Here is a 17,448-nt window from a genome sequence, read left to right on the forward strand (position 1 = left end):
AACGAGTTGGTGACGTAAAGTCTGTAACTCTGTTACCTCGGCAACTGCTCGAAAGCACCATGCGGAAATGAAGCTGTGTAATGAATGACAATAACAACAGTCCTACATGCGCGATTTAAAGTCAAAAACGGGTTTAATTTAATATGGGGATTACAAAGTTAGCGAATCTAATTCATTTTGACGCGCCAGAGTCTATGTGCAACAAAGAGATCGGTGATTATTCTGGTAAGATCAATGTATCGCTGTTAAAAATGTGAGAGAACAGCCAATTGGTCTTCAGCAGTGGAAATTAATGAATACATCCAATAATCTATTGAACTGCACCGAAAGAAGTGAAAACAGTAAGAAAAACCACTGACAGGCGGAAAATCAGAGTTAGATTGTTATTAGTGCTCATCTTCTCAGAAGTAAATGAAAAAGGCCTCTAACACTAGATTTCTTTATGTTTTTTCTATTCTATCTAACGTTACTTGTTTTCTTTTTGTTGTATATGTGTGTGTGTGTGTGTGTAGACTTGTCATAGTAACGTACTTGCATATTATTGCTCTTTTGTTGGTTTTGATTGCTTCCTCATTTGTTAGTCGCTTTGGATAAAAGCGTCTGCTAAATGACTAAATGTAAATTGAAGTCTTTTTGTTCTTTTTTATTTGCATAAAACTGTACTAATGGCCATGTATCTGTGATTTAGGGAAGATAATTGCACTGGATACATCTATTGTGGTGAATCAGTTTCGCTCAGCTCTCCCCAGTCATCTGAAGCTAAGGTCAGTTCAGCATAAAGTATTATTCAGTCACCGAGTTTGTTAAAATACATTGAAATCAGCGTCTTTTCTCTATTGTAAATATTATGAGTTTTTAGGTATAGTTGTGATATCTTATAATATGAACATGTGATGTTGCAGCCCCCTCACAGGCTTGTTTTACCGCACTCTTACTTTCCTGGAGCATGACATCAAGCCTGTCTTTGTACTTGATGGCAGACCACCCAATCAAAAGAGAGCTGTGGTGAGATGTGTACTAATACAATTATTTAGTCATTATAATATATACATATAATAATTATGTAATACTATATAATATATTTTAATTTGAATCCCTCTAGCTGGAGAAAAGAGCTCAAAGCACAGGCTGGAACAGCTTACAGAGCTCCAACACAGGTGTGTGTGCACTGCAATGGTATTGTAAATATGTGGCGAAAAAAATCCAGTAAAACAGTAATATTGTGAAACTTTTTTTTTTTTTATGTAATTTATTCCTTTGATTGTAAAGCTTAATTTTCAGCAGCTATTACTCCAATCGTCAGCGTCGCATGATCCTTCAGAAATCATTCTAATATGCTGCTTATGAAACATTTCTTATTATTACCAGTGTCGAAAACTGTTGGGCTGCTTAATATTTTTGTGAAAAGTGATTCTTGAATAGAAAGATTAGCATTTATTTGAAGTGAAAATCATTATAAATTATAAATGCATTATAAATATTATTATAACTGTGTTGTATTGTTTCACACTGTTTCAGCTAATCATTATAGTGTTATCATTATTAGTGTGCTGGTGAATATGACATTTATGTACACTGTTTTGCACCTTAGTGTCCAACTTTAAACAGGACTGCCTGCGTCTCCTGCAGCTCATGGGTGTGCCATGCATCAAGGTATTTTAATTTAGTTCAATTTATACAAATAAATCCTCTCTCATCTTAATTTGAGAGGTTCTTGTTTGATTTAATTTGACTTTCTCATCACCATGAATGTCAGGCTCCAGGTGAAGCAGAGGCGCTGTGTGCCCACCTGGTCAAAAGAGGCACAGTTAATGCTGTAGCTTCAGAGGACATGGACACACTGGCGTTTGGAGGAACTGTTCTGCTCCGCCAGCTCAATGCAAAGAAAGACAGGTGAAAAAGTAGTCTGATTGTAGATCTTGCCAGAGAACATTAGCAATGATATTGTTTTAGTTGTCACATTAAAGTATAAAACATGCTTTGGTTACTCTTTAGTTTAAGGTGTCCTTGTTACAGTGTATTTATACATTTAAGTACTGAGTAATATTAATTTTAACTACGTGCAATTACTACATGGTTAGGATTAGGGTTTAGTTTAGGGTAACTTGCATGTAATAATGCATAATTTATTGTTATTATAATAGGAAGTACAGGCATGGCCAAAAATATCGGCACCCTTGCAATTCTGTCAGAAAATACAACCCTTCTCTCAGAAAATTGTTGCAGTTGCAAATGTTTTGGTACTCACATGTTTGTTTGTTTTTTGCATTGGAACAACACAAAAAACTGAGAAGAAAAGTCAAATCTGATACAATTCCACACAGAACCAAAAAAATGCACTGGACAAATTTATTGGCACCCTTAACTTAATATTTGGTAGCACCCCCTTTGGAAAAAATGAACTGAAATCAATCGCTTCTTGTAACCAAGAATGAGTTTCTTACATCTCTCTACTGGAATTTTGGACCACTCTTCTTTTGCAAACTCCAGGTCATTCAGATTTGAAGGATGCCTTCTCCCAACCGCTGTTTTGAGATCTCTAAACAGGTGTTCTGGGATTCAGATCTGGATTCATTGCTGGCCATTTCAAAACTCTCCAGCGCTTTGTTTGTAACCATTTCTGAGTGCTTTTTGAAGTGTGTTTCAGGTCATTGTCCTGCTGGAAGACCCATGACCTCTGGTGGAGACACAGCTTTCTGACACTGGCCACTACGTTGCACCCCAAAATTCTTTGGTAATCATCAGATTTCATGATACCGTTCACACAGTCAAGGCATCGAGTGCCAGAAGCAGGAAAGCAGCCCCAAAACATCTTTGAACCTCCACCATGTTTGACTAGGGACTGTGTTCTTTTCTTTGAAGGCCTCATTTCTTTTTCTGTAAATGGTGCCATGATGTCCTTTACCAAAAAGCTCTACTTTTGTCTCATCTGTCCACAGTACGTTCTCCCAGAAGGATTGTGGTTTTGTCACATACGTTTTGGCAAACTCCAGTGTTGCTTGTTTATGCCTTTGTGTCAGCAGTGGTGTCCTCCTGGGTCTCCTACCATACCGTCCCTTTTCATTCAGATGGCGACAGATAGTGCGAGCTGACACTGTTGTACCCTGTGTCTGCAGATCAGCTTGAATTTGTTTGGAAGTTAATCGGGGTTCTTTATCCACCCTTCGAACAATCCTTCGTTGTAATTTTTCATTAATTTTGCTCTTCCGTCCACGTCCAGGGAGGTTAGCTACAGTGCCATAAACCTCTTGATGATATTGCGCACAGTGGACACAGGAACATTAAGATCTCTGGAAATGGACTTGTAGCCTTGAGATTGTCCATGTTTTTCCACAATTGTCCAGTCCATTTTTGAGTTCTGTGGGAAATTTTATCAAGTTTGACTTGAAACACAATTTTCTCTGTTTTTTTGTGTTGTTGCAGTGCAAACAAAAAACAATAAGCACATGAATACCAAAACATTTGCAATTGGAACAATTTTCTGAGAGAAGTGTTGCATTTTCTGACAGAATTGCAAAGGTGCCAATATTTTTGGCCATGACTGTATATGTAACGTGTAACAAGTACACCTTAAAATGAAGTGTTACCCATGCTTTTTTTAAATGCAGCTACAAATTACAGATATTTGCTATGACTTTATCTTACAAGCATACCCAAATAGTACATGAAAGATTGATGAATATATACAAAAATAATATAGATGAATAAATGTACAAAGATTTAAGCAAATGTAAACATAAAACATGAGGCATGGATGGTGTGAACATTTTAGACCATCTACAAGCTGGCTCAAAGGATTTGTCCTCACGAGCTCAATTTATATAGTGTTTAATAAATTATGCTTTGTAATTGTAATAATATTATTACATATTAAAATAGAATAATGAATATTTTATTAGTGATGTACTACTTAAGGTTGTTGTTTTTATTATATCACTTTTTGCAAACCAAAATATTTGTTACAAATAATACATATATTATTTAATGTTGAGTTATGTAATATTGAATAGATAAAGGACTTCATTCATTTATCTGAATGAAGATAAAGGACCTCTTTATTAATGACCTTCTGTTTAATTGTGTATTACAGCAATATTTACAGCAATGACTATCATGGTTATGTCTTTAAATCATTTCTTTCATAGTGAGGTCAAAGAGTACTCCTTACCAAAGCTATTGGAAGCCCTACAGCTGACATATAAAGAGGTATTTTCAATGTCTTACTTTCTTTTACAGACACTTGTTCTATATTTTTTAAACAAATTCCAGTGCCTGAATGTCAATAGCTGCTAATATACATACCTAAAATGTCTTGATGTAATTGGCATAACCTCTGAACATATTTGTTGTAATTTAATTTAGATTTTGCGTAGCATTAGAATTAGATGGTTATTGTTAAAATAGCCAAAAATCAAAAGAACAGGAGTTTTAATAATGTGTCTTCTTGATTTGGTTCATTTTCTTCCTGTGTCTCTTTCACAGTTTGTTGACCTGTGTATCTTGCTGGGCTGTGACTACTGCGAAAAGATTGGGGGTCTTGGGCCGAGTCGAGCACTGAAGCTTATTAAACAACATCATACAATAGAGGGTGTGATGGAACATGTCAACAGAAAGGTGCTTGTTCAGAAAAATATATATAAGCCAAAGAAATCAAGCACTGCTAAAGTTGGCAGGAATTGTGTTCGTCTTTTATATTCTATCTATTGTGATGTATATCTGAATTATCAATTTTGATTTGATCATGACTTCAGAAGGCTGTAATCATTTATTCACCCTCAAGTGCTTTTAAAACCATATTTTCTTTCTTCTGTGGAACACACAAATAGATGTTCAGAAGAATGTTCAGGTTGCTGTTGTTCATACATCAAAATAAAAGGCAACTTTGGCTGTCAATTCTTCCAGACACACCCCATCCCTCCAAACTGGCAGTACAAGGATGCCCGTAAGCTGTTTTTTGAAACCCCAAAAGTTGACGACCCTGTCCTGGCCTGGAGTGAGCCTGATGAAGAGGGCCTGGTGCAGTTCCTGTGCAAAGAGAGGCCTTTGAAGTACATGTCTGTGTTTTAGTATTTACTAGTATCTGACATTATTTGATCAAGAGTGAGATCTTAATTGACATTATTTAATATTATTAGTTCTTTTTTTGTGCATTTAACCTTTCTTTGGGTATGTGACCTTATTCGCTGTTTTAAGGGAAGAAAGGGTACGAGGACGCATGAGGAAGTTTCACGAGTCTCTCTCAAAGAGAAGAAAGCAGAGGGAGGTGGATGAGAAAATGGACGAAACTAGACAGTCACGTCTTGAAGATTTTTTTCCTGCGACGCGGAAGAGAAAGGTCAGATATTAATTAAGAAGTATTGTAAATTGATTACTTGCTTTAACATTGTAACAAACAATCTTGTCTTCCTTATCTAGGCTGAGTCTGCAGCTGTGGAAGCATCCAGTGGGAGAAAGCGATCAAAAATGAAATAAGAAGGACCCTTTTGAATCGTGAATCTTAAAACCATCATGTGTACCGAAGAGTCAAAAGTATAATGGCATGGATCTGTTTTAGATGCTTATTTTACTGAGTTTTGATTTTGTTCAAAGGCAACATCATGTAAAACCAGTGCTAAGAAAAGAAATATTATTTTTATGTTTTTGTATCATGTAGCCTACAAAAAATGTTCGGGGGCCTGTATTAAATTACAGTAAACTTCAAAAGTATACTGTGTTTCATTGTTGCAGTAGAAGTGTGGTTTGTGTTGAAAGTAGTAGTTCAGCCAAACATGAAAATTAGCTGAAAATTCCCTCACCCACAGGCTATCTAAGATGTAGATGAGTTTGTTTCCTGGTCGGAACAGAAATTTACAGTAGCTCTGCTGTGAATGGGTGCCATCAGAATGAGAGTCCAAACAGCTGATAACAAAACATCACAATAACCAACACCAGTCAATCAATCTTTTGAAGTGAAAAGCTGCATGTGTACAAGTAACTAATCCATCATTAAAGCATTTTAACTCTAAACTGTTGCTTCTGGCCAAAATACGAGTCCATAAACCATAAACAGTAACACTTATTAGACAGTATAACACTTGTAGACAGAGTACAGTTGGAACAATTTCTCACAAAAGCTATTACAATCACAATTTTCATGTGATATTTCTTTTATTTATCAAATTAAGAATTCCATGTATTAATGCCATTCTACAAAGTATTTCAGTTCTGCATTTTATTTCTGTTCATCATAATAGGCTATGCAACCTATAATTTGCCATTTACAAGCAGAACATTAAATCACTGAACAATTAATATTTCGAGTGTTCAAATTAGAATTTTTAAAATGCTGAACTACTCTAAATTTGCAAAAAATATTAAAAAAAAAAACTAAAATCCAGCTCCCTGTACAACTGTAAAAACAAACAACATTCACATAGGCCTATAAATCAACTTACTCTTAACTCTGGTGTCAGATGCAGTTTGTGCTTTATGTTTGTATTTATTTGTATTTGATACATCCACAAACTACTACAAAGTACCAACTAAGGAACTGTCATGTGTTTTAGACATGATACCATGACTTTTATGCTCTCTTATAGTTGAAGTTGTGTTCAAAGTACATTTGAGTACCATGTAAATAACATGGCAATCATTTAATACCAAACTATTACCACTCTACCATCGCTGAAACAATTTCCTAATATAGTAGTATATCGAAGTAAATCTGAAGAGTCTCAAGTGTCTGAGTTTTCTACGGTGTTTTTGAGCTTGTGCCAGCTGAGGCGTTTCTCTCCGGTGCAGTAGGTGGCAGTATTGACACGCACAGCTTCTAGCGCTCCACATCAGTCCAGTGAAGAACCAGACGTTTCTGGCTATTCCTGGCTGTCCTATGTGGAACGATTTTCCAGCGCTGCCGGGCGTATTTATGCACTAGATTTACCAATAACTCACAGCTCCACCTGCCATAGACTCGACAGCTTTATTATTTCGTGATGGCGGCGAGTGCCAAACGAAAACAGGAGGAGAAACACTTGAAGATGCTTCGGGAGATGACCAGCCTGCCTCCCAATAGGAAATGCTTTGATTGCGATCAGCGCGGCCCGACCTACGCCAACATGACAGTGGGCTCGTTTGTGTGCACCACCTGTTCCGGGATACTGTAAGTTTTTAACGAGGCCCCTCATATTCACACAGATGGTGTATGAACTTGTTGTTTTTCCCCAAGAGTCTAACAACCCCTCCCATCTGAGAGATCATCTGCAGAATGTGTCCCAGCTGCCTTTCTAACATCAGCTTTCACAAAAATAGCACGTGAATCAGGGCCAGAGCAGCCGAGCTTTTCAAATAGGACAGGCTCCTATTCAAATAAGACGGGGCGACGTTGGTGCTAGTTGTGAGTGTGTGTTCAGAAAGTATTTTAGCAATGTGTGACACACCCATGTTTAAACACTACAGCTGCTTATGTATAGATTATGTTGATAACTGAAGAAAATGGTTTTTAACTTACAGGCAATGCCACATGTGAAAATGTCTGTATGATATTGTGGTGCTGAGTTCGGGGCCCCTGTCAGTGCACATGGGCTCTTAGTTCACTAGCCAGTCTGAAGAGCAATTTTGGTTCTGAGATACAACAGGGGACAACTATTATCTTCTTGGGGGCCCCATAGGGCTCTGGAGCTCCACATAGGGTCCTAAGACAAAAAACAAAGCCATCCTCAATGTCTGTGTCTTCATGAAATTCTGGTGCATTGATGTGACTAAATAAGACAGGGGTGGCTTTGGGGCTCCACGCAGAGTGTCAGTTTAGGGTCCTAAGTTAAAAGAGCCCACCCCCTGATGTCATTGTCTTTATGACATTCTGGTGCCGAGATATGACTAAATATGAAAGGGGCCCACAATGGTCTCTAAGTCGCCCCTGATTTAAGTGTCTTTATGATATTCTGGTGCTGACAAGACTAAATTGGACAGGGGCCCCCAGAGACCCCCCCCAAAAAAGCTCTTAAAAGGTCTTAACGGTGCTTCAGTACACCACTGGTGTCAAAAGAGCCCACCCCCATGGTTCATTTATGCAGCCTTGACATGTTGATTGATATATTGATTTTATGAGGTCCTGGCTGATTGCTTGGCTTCTTGGTGGCTTGTCACACTTTTCAATGCAAGTGTATAGGGTTTTTTTCTCCCATTTTTCTAAGAAAAAATTTATTCATAATTAAAATGATTTCAAATGTATTTTACATGTTGATATTATCTAACTATGCCAAAAATCAACAAACAATCGACTTACAACAAAAATCGTAAGTCTGATCATTTAGAAACATCCTAGAAAATTTCTCTTGAAAAAAAGAATATGTTTTGAGGTATCATTTGTGCTTAAAGTGCAAAGAAAGTTTGTCTAGAAGAATAACAAATATAAGCACCACTAATAATGTATGAGTGGTAGAATTAGGGCTCTCGAAGTTTAGTATTGTCTGTGCTGTGACCAATCTGTGATGTTTATGTCATTTGATTTGTACCCCAGACGAGGCCTCAACCCTCCACACAGAGTGAAGTCCATCTCAATGACAACTTTCACCCAACAGGAAATCGAGTTCTTACAAAAACACAACAACGAGGTACTACAGGCTTTTACACAAAGGGCCCATTACAATATATACACATACTGAGGTTCCTCTGAGTAGCCTCTCTGTTTTTTTGTGCTCAGGTCTGCAAACACATCTGGCTGGGATTGTATGATGACAAGACCTCTGTGATCCCAGATTTCCGTGAACCTCAGAAAGTCAAAGAGTTTCTTCAGGAGAAATATGAGAAGAAAAGATGGTAAGGAGTCTCTGGTCTGATCCATCCTTCTTTTGCTTTTTCTAAAAATGAATTCTAAAATAAAGGTTCTCAAGAGGTTCTCAAATCAATTCTTCAGTAAATTCTGCTGGAAACCCCAACATCCCCATTCCCCTGTGGAATCAGGAAACTACACTAAATTAACAAGGCTGTACTCTACTTTCCAATAAAGGGAATAAATGCCCAAAAGAACTCTAAATTTCTACATTTTAGCAGGAACATGATCTGCCATCTGACAGACCTGAAGAGCCATGAAGCAATTTAGACAAAAAAAAAGTATTATAGAAAATATTGACTCCTAACCCATTTACTGTTTATAAATTTAGAGTCAAATATTCCATGGAGACAAGCTTTCAATGTAAAAATTCCCATCCATAGCATGTTGACTACCATTCAAATGTTCGGTTGGTAGTAAATTAGCAAGTTAATTTTATTCTGCAACGATGCATTAAATTGATGCATCAAACCTGAGAGTAAGGATATTAATGTTACAAAATATTTGTTTCAAATTGGCTTTTGTACTTTTTAGTTCATAATTTTTTGCAAAAATAAAAAATGGTACAACTGTTTACAGAAGTTTCCAAATCAGCATTTTAGAATGAGTAATGACTGCTGAAAATTCAGCATTGATATCTCAGGAATAAATTAAATGTTCAAATTATAAAAAAAATAAAAAAAACAGTAATTAAATTATAACAATATTGCACAATGGTAATGTTTTACTGTGTTTATAACAGTTAAATGCAGCCTTGATGGGCATAAGAGAAAACATTAAAAAACTAAATCTTACTGACTCCAAACTTTTGAATGGTAGTTTATGACTTTCTGAAAATTATGTTATGGAACAAAGCTCTTTAAGTCATGTTAACCAGACTCAGACCTTATTTTACTCATAAATCAAAAACCTCTATTAAAAAACTGTTTAGAAAATCCCCAGGGTGCCCGTGGCAAATTAGCCTTCCAGGTTGGCCTACAAATTGACAGCTCTATTATTGTGCCACCATCATTTTCAGGTATGTTCCCCCAGAACAAGCCAAGGTGATCGCCTCTGTGCAGGCCTCAATATCTGGTTCATCTGCTAGCAGTACCAGTAGCACTCCAGAGGTTCTTCCCCAACCCCTCAAAACCCTGCATCTTACCAAGACTCCATCCAACCAGGTAACACCAAACAGCTACCTTTACCTTTGTACCTTCATTTGAAACCACAAAACAGTCAGTTCTTCTTCGCGAAACCTTGCGTTTCTCTCTCAGTCCCCAGTGACCATTCGTGTTCAGGCCCAGTCTGCAGGCCAGGAGAAGAAGTTTGACCTCCTCTCTGACTTGGGTGGAGATATTTTTGCTGCCCCTCAAGCTCAAACTGCCAGCTCCTCAAACTTTGCTAATTTTGCACATTTTAACAGGCCCTCAGGTAACCATTTTTAAAAGATTGACAGCTCTAATTTATGTATAAGGTGAAGAGCTTAATTAGATTCTGTGGCTTGTAACAAGTTCCTTTTAATTGTTTCACAACTATTAATCATTTTGTAGCTTCCTGTCATTCATTTAAAGGAAAAGTTCACCCAAAAATGAAAATGGTCATCATTTGCTCACCCTCATGTTGTTCCAAACCTGTATGGCTTGCGTTCTTCTAAGTAACAAAAAATAATGTGGGGAAAATGATTTTCATTATAGGCATAAAAGCAGTTCATATGTGATATGAGGGTGGGTAAATGAAGACAGAATTTTCATTTTTGGATGAACAATCCTTTTAAATGTCACTGTTTGACATGTCGTGATGTCAACTGTCCTACTCTACAACCATTTGTATGTGATGTCAGTCAGCTCACTGTTTTGCTTTTGGTTACCTTAAGTTATGTCAGAACCATGATTTCACACTGTCGCTTAATTTTCCTCATCAGTCCTGTTCATTCATGTATTTTGTTCACCCTGTGCCGTCTGTAGAACAAAATAATTCCACCACAGACTTTGCCAACTTTGATTCCTTTGGAAGCGCCAGTGCACCGTCACATTTTGGCACATCACCCTCCTCAAAGCCTTCCCTTCAACAACCCCACACAGGTACCACACCCTGCCCAATCCATTGTGTGTAATGCTCACGTGTATTTCCATTTCCTGCCATGGCTAAATGTCACATCTGTGCTGTTGCTGCTGTTGACTTACTTTAACAGTATGTGCCAGTGATTTAAGGAAGATGAATTGACTCTTATTCGCTAAGTTTTTCATCTTCATATATTGATTTATTTAAAAATACAAATAAAATGCAGTTCATACATAGAATGACTTCAAACACCTCTTCTAATGAGCATTTTTCATTTCTGAATTAAAATTCATTCTGGGGGCATAAAGTCAGAAATGTTAGGGTGATACAAATGTCCTGATATCATAATGAAGAAATAATAATTTTAAAAAATCATTAAAAGAGTTAAGTCTTGAAAAGAAAACATTATTAAGTAGATTGACATAATCTTAATTTAAAATGTCCTAGGGGAAAAAAATAATTAAGCAAAACTGCGTATTAATAAATGAAAAACTTTAGTTAGAACCAAACGTCATGTGGTGCAACCAAAGTACAGGGGCAAAAGAAATAATTAATTAATAAAAATTAAGCATAAAATAGGAAAATGTATCCTAGAGAGGACCCCTGCAGAATTGTGCTACAAGGCAAGGTGAATTCAGGTTGTTAATGTCCTGTGGAGCAACTCGCATTAAAAAGTATATTGTGTTGTTTAAGTATAATTTATAAACTATTACAGTATTTATTAACATTTTGAATGAACTTTTGTGTTTTCAGTCTTCATTTTAATTTGATTAATTTATGTGCTTTCCTTTTTGTTTTGTTTTTATATTTCTTTGAAACGTTGGCCTGGTTTCACAGACAGGGCTTAGACTAAGCCAGGATTAGGCCATAGTTCAATTAGGACATTTAAGTAATTTTTATAAACGTGCCTTAGACAAAAACATTACTGGTGTCCATCTTGAGACAAAACAAAGGCATTGATATGTTTTAGGATCAGTCAGTGCAGGTTTCTTTCAGTTGAAACAGCTCAGAATTACATTTTAGTCTGGGACTAGGCTTAAGCCTTGTCTGTGAAACCGGGGGTTTGTGTTTTAGTTATTTTAGTAAAGTGGTCAATTGCCAAGGCAGCAAGTTTAAGTTTTTGGTACAATATTTAATAGTATAAGTTTGGTTTAGTTAATAACAGCATTGGTCTACACTGACATGTATTTGAAGTGTAAGGTAAATAATATGTATTACTTTTTAATTGATGGTACCACTTACCACATGTCATTATCTTGAAAATGGTATAAAAGCCATAACAAACCAACATGAATACAAAGAGTACACCCTTTATCAAAATATCTTGCTTTTTTTGTGGACACTGTTTTGTTGTTGACCCTTAAGTTTGTTAATTCAGTAAGACTTGAATAAATTTAGGCAAAAATGTTTGCCATTCAGGTGGAGGCATGTCCATTCCTCCACTACCCAGTGTGGCTCCTGCCCCGCCTCAGAGCAGTTTATCAGCAGGGGACCGTTACGCTGCCCTGGCTGAACTTGACAGTGCCCTCAGTACAACCGCTACAAGTGGAAGCGTACAAGCGTGAGAGATTACTGTATTACTTGCTGCACAATCCACCTTACGTTTTAGGCTTTAATCTTTTTTTGTGTGCTCATGTATGTCTTTTTGTGTGTGCATGTGCTTCAAAAGTGTGTTTGGAGGCGTCCCAGGAGCTGCTGCACCTCCAGCTCAGCCAGGACTACCTAACATGCAACAGGGTTTTGCAGGTGGAGCTTTTAAGATTCTTTTAAGTAAGTTAGTTTTAACATTTAATTTTTTTAACTGACTCGACTCTTTTTATTGTGTAGCTGCCCCCTCCACAAACCCATTTGTGGCTGCTGGGATGGTTCAGGAGCCCATGTCCACAAATCCGTTTCAAACCAATGGAAGAGCAGCAGCCTCAGGTAAAGCCTAGCTTTGGTCGAGATCAGCATGCCCGTTATGTGTATGTCCATTTAAGGAATGAGCAGATGAAACATGCTACTCCTCCTCTGGTCTCCTTTTATTTACTTTAGCCTCATTTGGCACTGGCTCCATGAGCATGCCAGCTGGCTTTGGGAACACAACCAGTTACTGCCTGCCAACCAGTTTTAGTGGGACCTTCCAGCAGCAATTCCCTGGCCAAGGTCCCTTTCCCCCACCTGCAGCCTACCACCAACAACCCAATGGTATGTGAGACTATATCTGTGTTTTTGTGAATGTGAGGTGGCCCAATCCCCTAGTGGCTTATGCCTTTCTTTTATGCATACTCTTATAAGTCATGAGAAAGGCTTGGTTTGTATTTTATTATGCATCAGCTCTTTTTGCTTTTCGTGCTTTGATGTGAGTTTTGGTGTTGCATGTGACGGAGTAGCAGGTTCAGTGCTTTAGCATTGTCTGTCAGTGTAATACATTTAGCTCCATAGCCGTTCTCCTTTTATGGTCCTCTTCAGGGGGCTTTCCAGCCTACGGACAGGCCAAACCTATGGGCAACTATGGGCAGGCGATCACAGGACCTGGCATCTCCAGCAATCCATTCATGGTAAGCAAGCCAGTGGCTAGGATGTAAATACAAAGTATGATAGACATTCTTTATTCATTGCTTTAAAACGGTGGTTCTCAACCTTCTGGACTCAACGTCCCCCATAATCCAATATAATATTTAAAGGGGTCATGAACTGCCTTTGTTTTTTATTGTGTACTGTGTACTCTGATCTCCATTTATAATGCTGTCAAGATTTTTACATTAAAAAATAGGGATGCACCGATACCACTTTTTCCAGTACTCGCCCGATACCGATACTTTAATTTTTGGTACTTGCCGATACCGAGTTCCGATACCGATATTTTTATTGTATTTTTACATTTTTTAAATATTGGGTAAAGAAAACAAATGAGTATGTAAAATGTTAGTTGATTAACTTCATTTATCAAATAGATACTGTCAAACCAAAATTTATTCAGACACCTTCAACATTTCTCACATTTTATTCGCTATAGTTTAGAAAATGCTAATAAAATATTACAAGAACTCCAAGTTAAACTGTGTCAGAACAAATTTAGCTTGATAATACCTTTCTATCAATCAATCAAAATTATTCAGACAGCTGTTGGTATGACAATATTTACACAACTATCAATACTTTGTCGGGCCACCCTTAGCCTTAATGGCAGCCTGTAGTCTCCTGGGCATGCTGTCAAATTTACATTTTTTCCATTACTTGGTCTGAATAATTTTTGGTCTCACTTTTGTATCAATTTTACTGGTAGTCCACTGTATGAAGAATTTTTGTGTATAATTTGTCACGGTTTACTTTATTTTGCTATCCTCAGGCACTTAGATTAACTATAGTGTCCTGCACCCACTAGTAAAATAAAATAAAAAATGATATCTGGTCTCTGAATAATTTTTGTTTTGACTGTATATCCTTCGGTTATTTTTCACACTTAATTATGCATCATCTTAAATAGCATTAGAGCTGCTCCATTGCAGCGGTTCAGTGCTGTAACCACGCTTTTTGCTGTAATTATGCAGGGAACCACTCGTTATAAATCAATCATTTTCAGATATAGAATTTATTTTTTATTTTTTTCATCTGAAACATTTAGATTTCAAAGCCATATAATTGCAGAAACACGCATGAAGGAAGGAAAACACGCACAGCGCGCGCACTTATGTGTACCGGAGCAGATGAAAGGGACAAGTACAGAACAGCCTAGCGCATTTCACACAGGCTGATAGTTTCACTTGTGTTTCACTCGTGTTCAATGCTTAAGGTTAAAAATAAATGATGTTTAAAGTGAATGAATGCCCCTATATGTTGTCATATATTTACGATTTAGTTTTAATTCAAATGATGCGTGCTGAGCGAACTTCAATAAAGATCACACCACAGAAGTGCGCACGCGCTCTCTCTATCTCTCTCTCCCTACTGTTAAGTAACTTGTGCATTGTTTTACTTACTCGTTTTTGACATTTCCGACCGAAGTACAAACTTTCCAGTGATATCTGGGAGAAAGGGATATTCACTCAACAAGCTCGCGCATCTGCGCCGCCGCGCGCTGGATCCACTCAGCGTGGTTTGCTTATCAGCTTGCTCACATCAGCTATACAGGCATTAATACTGAATGTTTAACATTATATTCATTGCATGTACATTTTTAGACATCCTTAATCGCTAATAACTACATTCTGCTGTCTGTTTTTCTGTTGTTGGTGTTTCTTTGTCTGAATATGGCACTGATCACATGCGTGGTATCGCGTTTAGTATCGGGGCATTTTAACGAGTACGACTACATGAGCTCAGTGCATCCCTATTAAAAAACATCATATTTTAGAAGTAATAGGCTATTTCCTGTCCTGATTTGACACTCTGTTTGAATAGATGATGCGGATTGTAGACTCGGAAGTAAACATTTGTAAGATAAAAAGTGATAAAAGCGTCTGATAAATTACTAAATAAAGTAAACGTCCATTGCTATGATTGGCTAACAGTTGTAAATATTTGACAGCCTACATCCTTCATAGATGGACGCTGCTGTGATTTAGGTTAAGAACGCATAAATGCATAATACATATCAAACAGTAAGAGGAGTACAAAGCAATAGTAAGAGTGGGGTTTCTGTAAGAGGAGACAAAGCAATAGTAATAAAAACACTCACTTGTGTGCTGCAACAATATAGTTGGCATAGCATCGTATTTTAGTTTCAATCTTTCGGAAAATAATGCGTCGAATTGTGCCTCGTTTGTAAACGAATCCATGGTAAAATGAAGTGAACAAAGGACCGAGTTCTTACTGATGCAATCTGGATCTTTATTAAAAAATAAAGTTCATTCACTGTTTCCTAACATTGGGATCAGAAGGAACGCAATGCAAAGACTTTTTTTCCACAACTTGGCAATGCACAGTGTCTTGTCTTCAGAAGATCTTTATCATCTGGTTTCTGCGTAGACCTGCGTTTGCCTCTCATTATTTGCATGAATCGGTGGGCGGGGCTAAACAGGCAGTGACGTAGAAGCAGGTGTTGATCATCTTCTGCGGAGGCGGGGTTTAGCCACACTTTTACATGATAGAGTGGCACATTTCAAAAGCTGTAATTTTTGGCAGACTGCTTTCAAAATGAACTGTTTTTAGACTAACGACAGTTTTTATTTCTGAAACTTATGGAATGTATTTATAGCACAATGACCCCTTATATGTCAAAAGATCAAGGGAATTTAGATTTCTCAGTTCATGACCCCTTTAAAGGCCTCCCAATACATAAAAGTATTACCGCCAAACTACTGAGTGCACTTTTAATGCGTTAATTGCTGACTCTTTTCTGATATTAGGCTGCATTGAAGATGTGTAATGCAGTGGTTCCCAATTCCAATTCTGGCAAAGTCGAATTACTTTTGAAAAGTAACAGTACTTCTAATGTGCTCATTTGTTTTTGCTGGAGGACAAAAGCTATGAATTGTTTCTTCATCAACTCTGATGGCTACATTGTCTTGTCTTTTCTTCTCTTCAGGGTGGAGGTCCAGCGGGACCGTACCCCACAGGAGGTTCCTCCACAAACCCCTTTCTTTAAAGCGCTTTTTACGGCACATCTCAGCAGCATCATGCACTCATTCCGCATCACCAGTGCTCTAAAACATCGTCTTCAAGAATCTGAAAGTCTTCAGATTTTGTATTTACTGCACTGAGTCTTCGACATTTCTAGAGAAAGAGCTGTGGATACGCAGGTGACGGTCTTCCCCACCATCTGTGTATTCTGGACAAAACTCCACGATTGTCCCTCCTCATTTATGCCTTCGACTCAATAAGTAATGTTTTATGCCTAGAAAGTAAGCTCCTTGTGCATATCAGCATTTGTAATACTTTTAAAAACATGTTATTCACAAAGAGAAACTGACAGAACAGCAGAACACAATGGTGTCTAGGGATGCTGTGATTAGCTGTACAAACAACTTCAGTTTGTCCTTAGCACCTGCTCTAGCAGAAATGTTTCGTTCTGTTGAGGCCAAAACACATTGTAAGGAATAGATGCCACTAATCGCCTCAAGGAGGTAAAAAAAACATGGTTTGGATTAAAACTTGACACCTACTGTAAGGGCAGAGGAGCTCAGCACAAGCGGCTATGTAGATAAAGCAGGTGTCTACAGCACAAAACGACTGAAGTAGATGTAAGTGGTAGATTTCGCTTTTCTATGATCTCCCCTCTGGGTCTATATAGCTGCACCTTGGGAAATTTGCAGGTCTGACCTGCGGTGATCTCCGTTGATGGATTTTTGACAACATCAAAAATTGCCATTACAGGTATACAAGTTAATGTGTACATATATAAATATATGTATAAAATATTAAATGATTTTTAACTACTGTGTTACATGCATATGTTTGTGTGTGTGTGGTGTTTTTTTAGTACTTCATTGAACAGTGCTTGAGTTTTTAGTTTTTTCTAAATGATATTCATGGTTACAATGTTAATATCTCCCACCCTATACTGCTGGACAAATGTTTGGAATATTTAAGAATTTTATGGTTTTTAACGAAAAGGATTTTACAAAACTATTTGTAATTTATAATAATATGAAATGTTTCTTGAGCACCCAATC

The 17,448-nt window shown here is 37.4% G+C and overlaps 2 protein-coding genes across 4 annotated transcripts; both read left to right on the forward strand.

The window, feature by feature from the left end:
- The first annotated feature begins 51 nt into the window (after positions 1 to 51).
- LOC306881247 (putative flap endonuclease 1 homolog) lies at positions 52 to 6,002 on the forward strand. Of its 3 annotated transcripts, none has more exons than XM_079435250.1 (11): positions 52 to 225; positions 689 to 764; positions 903 to 1,005; positions 1,103 to 1,157; positions 1,592 to 1,653; positions 1,757 to 1,893; positions 4,146 to 4,206; positions 4,483 to 4,614; positions 4,903 to 5,054; positions 5,194 to 5,335; positions 5,416 to 6,002. In XM_079435250.1, exons 1-11 carry the CDS (start codon positions 144 to 146, stop codon positions 5,470 to 5,472), a joined length of 1,059 nt encoding a protein of 352 aa, XP_079291376.1. In that variant the 5' UTR covers positions 52 to 143; the 3' UTR covers positions 5,473 to 6,002. The 3 variants fall into 3 exon arrangements, with proteins under 3 accessions (XP_079291376.1, XP_079291378.1, XP_079291377.1); XM_079435252.1 differs by having other exon boundaries at positions 52 to 341; positions 5,416 to 5,699; XM_079435251.1 differs by having other exon boundaries at positions 60 to 225; positions 4,903 to 5,048; positions 5,416 to 5,699.
- A 799-nt stretch (positions 6,003 to 6,801) lies between these two features.
- LOC306881958 (arf-GAP domain and FG repeat-containing protein 1-like) lies at positions 6,802 to 17,226 on the forward strand. The gene is made up of 12 exons (XM_079436355.1): positions 6,802 to 7,138; positions 8,498 to 8,591; positions 8,681 to 8,796; positions 9,828 to 9,972; positions 10,066 to 10,222; positions 10,756 to 10,872; positions 12,272 to 12,413; positions 12,522 to 12,598; positions 12,680 to 12,775; positions 12,887 to 13,039; positions 13,304 to 13,392; positions 16,362 to 17,226. Exons 1-12 carry the CDS (start codon positions 6,972 to 6,974, stop codon positions 16,419 to 16,421), a joined length of 1,413 nt encoding a protein of 470 aa, XP_079292481.1. The 5' UTR covers positions 6,802 to 6,971; the 3' UTR covers positions 16,422 to 17,226.
- The last annotated feature ends 222 nt before the right edge of the window (positions 17,227 to 17,448 follow it).

The sequence above is a fragment of the Barbus barbus genome (genome assembly GCF_936440315.1).
Source record: "Barbus barbus genome assembly, chromosome: 15".
Taxonomy (NCBI): domain Eukaryota; kingdom Metazoa; phylum Chordata; class Actinopteri; order Cypriniformes; family Cyprinidae; genus Barbus; species Barbus barbus.

Excerpts from the sequence above, each read along its gene's own strand:
- LOC306881247 (XM_079435250.1), top strand. The coding sequence starts at position 144 with ATGGGGATTACAAAGTTAGCGAATCTAATTCATTTTGACGCGCCAGAG. Across the intron at positions 1,654-1,756 it reads TGGGTGTGCCATGCATCAAG|GCTCCAGGTGAAGCAGAGGC; the intron begins GTATTTTAATTT and ends CATGAATGTCAG. Across the intron at positions 4,207-4,482 it reads TACAGCTGACATATAAAGAG|TTTGTTGACCTGTGTATCTT; the intron begins GTATTTTCAATG and ends TCTCTTTCACAG.
- LOC306881958 (XM_079436355.1), top strand. The coding sequence starts at position 6,972 with ATGGCGGCGAGTGCCAAACGAAAACAGGAGGAGAAACACTTGAAGATG. Across the intron at positions 10,873-12,271 it reads CCTTCAACAACCCCACACAG|GTGGAGGCATGTCCATTCCT; the intron begins GTACCACACCCT and ends TTTGCCATTCAG. Across the intron at positions 12,599-12,679 it reads CATGCAACAGGGTTTTGCAG|CTGCCCCCTCCACAAACCCA; the intron begins GTGGAGCTTTTA and ends TTTATTGTGTAG.